At 52.2% G+C, this 10,181-nt stretch overlaps 1 protein-coding gene across 9 annotated transcripts; it reads right to left on the reverse strand.

Moving 5' to 3' along the window:
• Window positions 1-3,453: 3,453 nt before the first annotated feature.
• Window positions 3,454-7,314, reverse strand: ZNF575 (zinc finger protein 575). 9 transcript variants are annotated; one of them, XR_002076163.2, is made up of 4 exons: window positions 6,813-7,314; window positions 6,418-6,532; window positions 5,843-6,040; window positions 3,454-3,931 (listed from the first exon to the last, which is right to left on the reverse strand). XR_002076163.2 is itself a non-coding variant. In XM_019434522.2 (4 exons), the coding sequence occupies exons 3-4, from the start codon at window positions 5,922-5,924 to the stop codon at window positions 4,719-4,721; spliced, it is 741 nt and encodes a 246-aa protein (XP_019290067.1). In that variant the 5' UTR covers window positions 5,925-5,999; window positions 6,437-6,532; window positions 6,813-6,994; the 3' UTR covers window positions 4,331-4,718. The 9 variants fall into 9 exon arrangements, 8 of the variants coding, with proteins under 8 accessions (XP_019290067.1, XP_019290068.1, XP_019290065.1 ...); XM_019434522.2 differs by lacking the exon at window positions 3,454-3,931 and adding an exon at window positions 4,331-5,377 and having other exon boundaries at window positions 5,843-5,999; window positions 6,437-6,532; window positions 6,813-6,994; XM_019434523.2 differs by lacking the exon at window positions 3,454-3,931 and adding an exon at window positions 4,331-5,377 and having other exon boundaries at window positions 6,437-6,532; window positions 6,813-6,994.
• Window positions 7,315-10,181: the final 2,867 nt, after the last annotated feature.

Consider the following 10,181-nt stretch of genomic DNA (forward strand, 5'->3'; position numbering starts at 1 on the left):
CCCAGCTTTCTGTCTTATGTTTGGTTTCTCCTTCCCTCTGAGGGCCAGGTGTCTCGGCCACCTTGAGACTCCTGTCCTGGGGTCCTGGAGAGAATGAGTAGCTCTCCATCAGGGCGTTGGTCGAGAAGAAGCTCTTTGTTACTTCTCCCTGGCCGTTTACCCCTATGGTGGCAGGGAATTGAAGTTCTGAACCTCTGAGCCCATTCCTGGGTCTTGTTTGTCCCTCGTGGGTCCTGGGCTGGAGGCCTGGGTGCTCATGAGGTATGCCTTTCTCTTGAAGTCCGTCTCAGCCCCCCTGGGCCAGGGACATCTCCCTTTCTCAGGGCTTTCAGAAGTGGCCGTATAACTGTCACCAGGATGGTTTTACATTACCTCATTTGGGAAGTAAAATAGGGGAAGGGGCATTTTAATCAACCCACCCAAATCCTGGACCCCCTTCAAGCCTGCACCACATTTAAGTTGGGAACTGAGCGGTGTGTTAAAGAATCTGGGCGGAAGCTGGGATGGTGTTCTGGGCAGAGGCCATGGCGCAGGCCAAGGGCAGGACATGGGAACGAGCCTGGCTCCCCAGGGGCAGTTGCTGAAGAGATTTTAAGGGCAGATCTGTCTGGAAGGGTGGACATAGCCCCTGCAGCTGTGCTGTCCAACGCGGTAGGCCCTGGATACAGGTAGCTATTTAAATGAACTGCACTGAAAGGAAAGGAAAAATTTACTTCCTCGGCCACACTGGCCACACTTCAAGTGCTCAGTGGCTGCTGTAGTAGAGCGTACAGATAGAGAACAGTGACATCACTGCAGAAAGCAAGAGGACGGGGCTGTCCCGAAGGTCTGTGAACGCCAGGTCGAAAAGCTTGGACATTATCCTGTGGCCAGGGAGGTCAGGAAGGGGTCTGAGCAGAGCAAAGGGCAGTCAGAGGTAACAAATTAACCCAAACCCGGTGTCTTAAAACAACAGAAATGTAGAACCTTCCAGGTCTGGAGGTGTGAAGTCCAAAACGGGTCTTACTGGGCTAAAACTCAGGATGTAGGCAGGGCCGTGTTCCTTCTGGAAGCTCTGGGGAAAATCTGCTTCCTTGTCTTTTCCCCAAATCCCCAATTCCCCTTCCGTATTCAAAGCCAGCAGTGGCAAGGGGAGTCTTTCACATCACCCTGACGTTGACTCTTCTGACTCCTGCCACCTTTAAAAGATCCTCGTGTTTACCTCGAGACCACCTGGATACTCTGGGATAACCTCCATGTTTTAAAGTCAGCCAATTAGCAGCTTTGATTTCTTCAACCGTAATTCCCCTTTGCCACATAGCATATTGGCGGGTTCCAGGGATTAGGATGTGGATGTCTTTGGGAGGCCCTTGTTCTGCCCACCGCGCCCGCTATGGGTGAGGCCGTGGAACTGCAGTGTGAAAAACATGAGGCCCCACTCACGGGGTGACATTCCTCTGGGAGAGAGACTGCAGCATTGAGCAGTGATAAACGTGTGAGGCAGATAACGCAGGGCAGTGTTACAGTGATGGGCAGGGCGGCGTGGTTTAGATAAGGTCAGCGGGGGAGGCATCTCAAGGGACTGATTCCTCTGCAGGAAGAATTCCTCTGCAGTGAGAAGTAGGGGAGGTCTGGAAAAGCAAGTGCAAAGGCCCTCGGGCAGGAGCCGGCCTGAGCTACACACGCGATCCACCCTGGCTCATCAGGTCCCGGCCTGCTGGCCTTGTTTGGGTACAAGCAAATCCCATCTCTCCGGGCCTGTTTCCCCACCTGTACAATGACGTTTAGACCAGAGATCAACACCCCTCAAGTGCGTTTGGGTCCCTGAAACCTTGATGGTGGTGTGGTTGCTGCGGAGGGCATCTTCCAGAACAGCTCTGTATGTAAACATTGATACAAACCGCACTTCCAGGTGTGGAAGGACTTGAATCCTCACCCTCGCCCACCCCTCCCCCAAGGCTTTGCTGAGTGGACTGTGGTCTGGCGGCCCGCTAATTTGCACTTGCCTGCTCAGTCCTACCCCTTATGCTGGATACTTCCACAAAGCATCTCTCATTCCATCCACACGTTTCGGATCTGAACCCAACCATCCCCTCCTCAAACATATCTTTTCTAACCCTCTATATAATAGTATGTGCTAGGTATATATACACTCTTCTTGTATCTCTTGTCATAGTTGTCACTTGATTTATGGTCAAATTTACCAGTCTTTTCCTCTACGATGTGCATTTCTCGTGTCGTACGGATTCCTTCTGTACCTCTGAGGTTACTAAGATATTCTCCTTTATTATTTCCATCTGTTTTGCTTTCCCAACTTAAATCTTAACTCACCAGAAACTTATTTTTGTGTATGGTATGAGACCGGGATCTGTAAGATTCCTATTGCTGCTGTAGCAAACTATCCCAAGCTTAGGGGCCTCAAACTACACAAATTTATTTTCTTACAGTTCTGCAGGTCAGTGGTAGTCCAATGTCAGTCTCAGTGGGCTAAAATCATGGTGTGCAAGGCTGTGTGCCTTCCGGGGAGGATCCATTTCCTTACTTTTTCTAGTGTCTAGAGGCTGCCTGAATTCCTTGCCCCATGGCCCTGCATCCCTCCAGTCTCTGCTCCCATTGTCACATGGCCTCTGACTCTTCTGCTTCCCTCTTTCCCATATAAGGACACCTCTGGTTATGTTGGGTGGGGGGGCTGGAATAATCAGGATAATCTCCCCATCTCAAGGGGATAGATAATCTCCCTCCTTTAAAGTCAGCCGATTAGCAACTTTGATTCCATCATCCATAATTCTCCTTCGCCCCATAGCATATTTGTGGGTTTCAGGGATTAGGGAGTGAACATCTTTGGGGGGCCAGTATCCTGCCTAACCACGCCCAAGATCCTTAATCACATCTGCAAAGTCCCTTCTGCCATGTGTAAACTAACATGCTCCCGTCCTGGGGATTAGGACGTGGACCTCTTTGGGGGACCATTATTCTGCCTCCACAGGGTCCCACTTGGTTTTTTTTCCCGTACCTCTCAGCTGGTTCACAGATTAGCCTGTCCTTTCCCCACTCACCGACAGCAGAGATCTGCAAACGACATCCCATGGGCGACACCCAGCCCACCTACTATTTCTGCAGAGTTTTACTGGACCACAGCCGCACTCATTCACCCATGTATCATAACATGTACAGCTGCTTTTGTACCACAGCGTCAGAGTGGGGGTAGTTGTAGCAGATGCCGTGGCCTACAAAACCTACAAACATATACTGTCAGGCCCTCATGGACATGTGGGGATTGTCACGAGTCAGGACCCCCGGTAAGCACAGGTCTGTTTCTGAGCTCCTGGTTCTCTTTCACTGGCCTGTTCCCAAGCCCATGCCACGGATGTCATTCATTGAATGGCGTCTTTGGCCATGTCAACATTGAAATAATTGTTGGTGGTGGCTGCCTCCCCTACCCCCCCCCCCTCCCGCCCCGCTTTAGTTTTTTTTTTTTTTTTTTCTTTTCTTGGTCCCTACTTGATTAGTGCCCGCTTCCGTCACTAGACCAGGCTTGTCTTGTTCACTGGTGTGTTCCTACCACCCTGGGCAGGGGCCAGCACACTGTGGGCACTTAATACACATCTGTAGAGTGAAGGGCAGCTCCAGGTTAGCTCATTCTTCCTTTATAGCAGGAGAAACAGGCTTCAGGAGGGAAGTGACTGCCAGAGATGATGCCTGCGTCCTTCTAAAGGCCTTATAACACTCCCATGTTCTAGATAAGGCATCTGACTCCAGAGAAGTGTCAAAGCTTGTCCAAGGCCCCCCAGTAGTGGGTCAGGGCTGGCTCTAAAGCTTGAGCTTTAAAAAAAATTTATACTGGGGTACCTGGGTGGCTCAGTCGGTTGAGTGTGTCTGACTTCGGCTCAGCTCAGGTCGTGATCTCGAGGTTCAGGAGTTCGGGCCCTGCATCAGGCTCGCTGATGTCAGCCTGTCAGCACAGAGCCTGCTTCAGATCCCGTGTCTCCCTCTCTCTGCCCCTCCCCTGCTTGTGACCTCCCCAAAAATAAATATTTAAATTTTTTTTTTTTTTTTTTACTCTTGGTAGTATACCCTTTGTTCTTGCTTTCACTATTTAGTATATTTAGGAACTCTTTCCCCATCTATACAAATAGACTTTTTTTTTTTTTTTTCCTCCTACAGCAACATAGTCCATTCTGTGGCCCTACGGGAATTTATTAGCTGGTCCCCTACCAATGGGCACTTGGATTGTTTCCCATCTTTGGCCACAACCATCCCACTGTGGACATCCTTACCCTTAGCCTATTTCAACGTGCTGAGTTTATCTACAGGATAAGTTCCTAGAAGTGGAATAGTTGACACGACCATGTGTGCATTTAAAATTTTTTATAGATACAGTCAAAACGGCCAAAATGCAGGCACCAATTTAACTCACAATAAGGAGAGACCCTGTTTCCCCACATTCCTCACCAACCCCCGGTGCTAGCAGACTTTTTACTTTTGCCTTGTGAATAGGAGGGAAAAAACCGGAGCCAGGACTTGATTTCAACCCACAGCTCCAAACCCATAGTTTGGGGCCCAGTGCTAACTATGGGTGACACCTTTCCCTCCCCCAAACAGGTGAGCAGAAGTCCTCAGCCCGGTAAGTTTGAGCCCAGCGTGGAGCAGAGGCAAGTCCATACAGCCCAGCTTAGAAATGCCACCTCTTCATTGACCTGGGCTGGCGGCAGGGGGGCGCTGTGAGCCAAGGGGAGGGCTCACTCGCGCTCCCCCTGGCTCTCAGCCTGGTGGTGGCTGCGTTGGTGAAGGAGCAGGAGGCGTCTTTGGCCAAAGGCCTGATCGCAGCTGGAGCAGCGATGCCGGGCCGTGGCCTGGCTGCCCGGCGCCGTGGGGGGGTCATGACACAGGCGATGGGCGGCCAGTTTCGAGGGGAAGGAAAAAGCCTTGGGGCAGTGCGGGCAAGGATAGGGGCGGGCGTCGGTGGCGTGGTGGGTGTGGCGGTGGGCTGCCAGCTTGGAGGGGTAGCAGAAGGACTTGGGGCAGTCCGGGCACGGGTAGGGGCGGGCAGGCGCATGGGTCCAGAGGTGGGCGGCCAGCTTGGAGCGGTGGCCAAAGGCTTTGGGGCAGTGTGGGCACGGGTGTGGGCGGGCACCACTGTGCGTGAGGCGGTGAGCCGCCAGCTTGGAGGGGTAGGAGAAGGCCTTGGGGCAATCGGGGCACGGATGCGGGCGGGCGCCGCCATGTGCCAGCCGGTGCGTGGCCAGCTTGGACGGGTAGGAGAAGGCCTTGTCACAGTCGGGGCAGCGGTGCGGGCGCTGGGGCGGGGGCCGCCGGCGGGGTCGAGAAGGCGCCCCCGCGGACGTGGCAGGCCCGGGAACCGACTGGCTGGGCTTCTGCGGCGAGCCCTGGTGGGGAGCTACAGGACAGGAGGGCTCCAGGCATCAGCCAACAACCTGAATTTAGGCCAGGCTTCCCTCCCCCGCCCCCCCACCCCGTCCCAGCCTTGATACTTGGAGTGTATCTGGACACTCAAGGGTCATACTGAGATTCCTCAAATGATCATCCTAAGGGGCTCCAAAGGGTTACGGAGCTGGAACCCCAAAGCGACTAAGATGTTCGTTTCTAGTACATTCCCAAGTGATCACCCTGAAATTCCACATAGCAAACCCCCTGAGCCTCCTTTAATTTTCTGAGCCCCAAAAATGATCACTGAATTTCCCCAACGCCAAATAGTACGATTCCCCAGAACGCGATTCGGAGCAACCCAAATGGCCATCACCTTAGGCCTTCAAACTTTCGCCCTGAGATTCCCTCAAAATGTGATTCTCTTGGCCCCAATTCCTGTAGAATGCCCCCTACTCACAGGCGGGACTGCTCTCACCTCCTCCTTTGGTTATAGGTTCCTTGCCGGTGGGACTAGGATCCGTGTCCCCGGCCGCGGACTCCGCATCTCGTTCCAGCATCTTGCTGGCCCAGGAACCCAGAGGGAGCTAGGCCACGCCGGTGATGATCAGGCTGATGGGGATAGGCTATAGGGCCTAAAATCACGGACCAGTGTTTTAGGAGCGAGGTCTTAAGTCTGGAATCCAAAGGCAGGGCAGGTGTTGCTTGCGGGCCGGCGGGGCCTAAAAGCACAACTAGCGGGGGTTTATGCAAACGTGACCCTTTGCAACTTAGACCCAGGCTTGGAGCCCTTGAACGGAGTGGGCGAGGCCTCTACAACTTAAACTCTGGGGCTGTCCTGAGCGCAGAGCTGCCGAAGCCAGGATCCACAGTGGGCGGGACCTCCCCCCATTAGAACCTCCCAGCAGTGGAAACTAAGACGGGAATGGGCGGGGCCATATAAATAAGCTCCAAAGCCACTCAGACCCAGGGGAGGGGCCTTCCAGCGGGGTGGGCGGGTCTTTTACAACTCTGTCCCAGGGGAGGAGCCTGAGCTCAGTGGGCGGGATTCACCTCCAATAGGTAGCTTTACCGGAGTCGCGGTTTAGTCTCCGTCCATGGACGCCGCGTGAACTGCTTCCTTCTTGTTGCTAAATTTCATCCCCAGCGTGGAGGGTAGAGGGGAGACCTGGAGGGAGATGCAGAAAGAATGTGGCCTGTCCTGCGATTAAGAGACGCCTAATGGATTTCTCCTTCGGGGTCTCAGGCGTCCGGGCCTCAGTGCACCCCTCGGAATCATGGCATTCGGGCACCAATGCACCCTACCAAGGCTCAGGCACCAATGCAGTCCCTCCGGAACCTATGCATCAGGACTCCAATCGATTCTTTTCCGGGAGATCCTGACGTCCAGCCCCCAATCCACTTCCCGAAGACCCGGGCATCCAGGCCCGGACCCGAGCCCGGCTCACCTGCGGAAGGCCCCTCCCCGGGGGCGGGGCTCCGGGCCCCTCCCGCAGCGGCCGCTGCAGCTGCTGCGCTGCCCTCGGACGCGGCAGAGCTGCACCTCCCGGCGCGCGCCCAGCGACGGGAGGGGAGGGAGGGTGCGCGAGTTGCTCTGCCCAGCCTCATTTCCATCCACTCCTCCCACGCGGGGCCCGGTGGGGGCGTCAGTACGCATGCGCAGTCGCGGCCAGCTGAGGCTGCCGCGGGAGAAGAAATCGAAGGGGTGGGTGCGCGAGGCAGGCAAGTTGGTGAGCAAGCGCGGAGCTAGTCTAAGGGCTATAGGAAAGTGTACTGCGGCTTGCGGGGCCTACGGTGGCTGAGTGGAGTCAAGCACGTGCAGGACCTAACTCGGGGAAACTGGGTTTCGAGATCACTGAGACACTGCCCAGCATAGGCACCTTCCCTCTCTGTGTCCCTCTTCCTTTCGAGAATTCGTTGGGAACCTGAGTTCACTCTCCGGAGGGAATTGCAAGAAACGTCTGCCCAAGGCTTTTGCAAAGAAGTCAGGCCAATTTTTCGTGAGTGGGCGGGGTGAGACTCCAGGTTCAGAGAGAGCTGAGGTCCAATAAAAAATGTGTTATTTGCATAGGCCCCCGGCACCCTTCGCCATTGGGTGATTCAAGAATCTCAGCCCCTCCCACCCCAATGCCCCGGCCCAGATGTGGTAAGGGGAGGGGGACGGCGGTTCCCGAAATATCCCAGCGGGAGTTCTTGGGAGGGTTGGATCTCCTGGTGCCAGGCCCTGGGTGCCACGCTTGGCACCCTTCCCCGGGCCATGACGGTGCACTTTCCCGCCCAGCACGAGAATGACCGTGAAGTGCCCATAAAAATGCCCTGCATGGGTGGGTCTTCAGTGTGATAAGGTCTGGCGAGTCCTGGGAGCCCTGGGTGTTAGGTGTAGGGTTATTCGAACTCTGGAGCCGGATTGCCTGGGTAACCAGTTTGGAATCTTGACTTGGCCACTTTCTATCTGTGTAACCTTGGCCAAGTCCCTTCATCTTTCTGGGATGTTAGGATTAAATTCAGTGATCAATGGAAAGTTTAGACCAGTGCCTACAGTGCTCAATGCATGTTACCAATATTACTTTTTGTTTTTATTGTGCATTGAAATAGGCCATGATAGAATCAAAGTTGTCCCAGAATAGCAAGTTCAGAGAGCTCAAGGTGGGAAGGAACATGCTGCGTTCAGGGGATCTTTCCTACCTCCATCCTCCAAACTCACCTTCTTTCCAGGGCTGGTACATCCCATGGTCCATCCTACTTCAGGGCCTCTGCACTGGCGGTTCCCTATGTCCTCCCCCTCCCCCAAGGTCATTCCTCCATCAACGTATTTGTCTGACTCCCCACTCTGATCTCATTTCAAATATTACCACTGCAGAAGGCCTCCCCTGTCCACCGTAGCTCATGATGCCCCCTTCCCTTCATTATTCTGTTGTCACATCTCCCTGGTAGGCACTTAATACAGTATTCCTGTCCTCTAGAATGTATTCCCTGTTAAGACGAACAACTTGTCTGCCTTGTTCACCCTCTGTCCAGAACAGGGTAGGTGTCCAATAAATCTGTATCAAATAAACGCTGGAAAAGGATTAACAGCCAGAAGTTCTCTGTGATGAGTAGATAGACGTTGGGGACAATACAGAACTTGAGGTCAAGGAATTAGAAAGAGGCCTAGCTGAGTGGGAAACCAAGGAAGGGTTTTAAATATGGGAAGTGGTATGAACTAGTTTAAGTCTTCATATACTCTCTCTCTCTTTTTTTTTTTTTTTTTTTTAAAGTAGGTTCCATGCCCAGTGTGGACTCCAACATGGGGCTTGAACTCATGACCCTGAAATCAAGACCTGAACTGAGATCAACAGTCAAGCGCTTAACCAACTGAGCGACCCAGGGGCCTCAATATACTCTTTTTTTAAAAAATTGTTTTAGTTTATGGAAAATTTTAAACATGACCAAAAGAAAGGAAGGGGAAGAGTATAAACAGCCCCTCACCAATCCATCACCCACATGACCAATTTTGTTCCATCATCCCCTCCCCCATTAAGTCCCTTGAGTTATTTTGAAGCAAATTCCACACATTTCATCCAGAAACACTTAAACCTGTGTTCCTAAAAAATAAGGACTCTCGGGGCGCCTGGGTGGCTCAGTTGGTTAAGCGTCCGACTTCAGCTCAGGTCTCGATCTCGCGGTCCGTGAGTTCGAGCCCCGCGTCGGGCTCTGGGCTGATGGCTCAGAGCCTGGAGCCTGCTTCCGATTCTGTGTCTCCCTCTCTCTCTGCCCCTCCCCCGTTCATGCTGTGTCTCTCTCTGTCTCAAAAATAAATAAACATTAAAAAAAAAATAAGGACTCTCTCTCTTTGAAACACAACTAAAATATCATTATCACAACTTTCAAACTTTAGAGTCATTTCTTTTTACTTTATTATTATATTTTTTAATGTTCATTTATTTTTGAGAGATGGAGAGCGACAGAGAACGAGCAGGGGAGGAGCAGAGACAGAGGGAGACACAGAATCCAAAGCAGGCTCCAGGCTCTGAGCTGTCAGTACAGAGCCTCACGTGGGGCTTGAACCCACCAACTGTGAGATCATGCCCTGAGCCAAAGTCGGACCCTTAACCGACTGGGTCACCCAGGCACCCCAAGAGTCATTTCTTCACATTATCACATTTCTGCCATTGTCCCCTGCATATCTTGCTTTTCATTTGTAAGAACAATGTTTTATTTCAAACATACAGAAAGCATGAGAATAGAATTGTTTTTATTTTATTCTTTTTAATGTTTGTATTTATTTTTGAGACAGAGAGAGACAGAGCATGAGCAGGGGAGAGGCAGAGAAAGAGAGGGAGACACAGAATCTGAAGCAGGCTCCAGGCTCCGAGCTGTCAGCACAGAGCCCGACGCGGGGCTCGAACTCATGGAGTATGAGATCATGACCTGAGCTGAAGTCGGACGCTCAACCAACTGAGCCACCCAGGCGCCCCTAGAATTGTTAATAATAGAAGTGGCTGGCATCAGCAATTATCTATTGATGGCCAATGTTTCATTCCCCCACCCACTCCTCCCAGATGATTTTGAAGCTATATGCCGGACATTATATCCCATAAATATCTTTTTATTACACTTGTTGCGTCTGCATCAGAATTTAAACAAGATCCACACATTGTGTTTGTTTTCTGTGATTCTTTAATCTGTCATTGACATTTTATTTTATTTTATTTTATTTTTTAATTTTTTGATGTTTACTTATTTTTGACAGAGCGGGGTAGGGGCAGAGAGAGGGGGAGACACAGAATCTGAAGCAGGCTCCAGGCTCTGAGCTGTCAAGGCACAGCCTGATGCGG

This window comes from Panthera pardus, unplaced genomic scaffold (assembly GCF_024362965.1).
Source record: "Panthera pardus isolate Hobbes unplaced genomic scaffold, ASM2436296v1 HiC_scaffold_18, whole genome shotgun sequence".
Classification (NCBI taxonomy): Eukaryota; Metazoa; Chordata; class Mammalia; order Carnivora; family Felidae; genus Panthera; species Panthera pardus.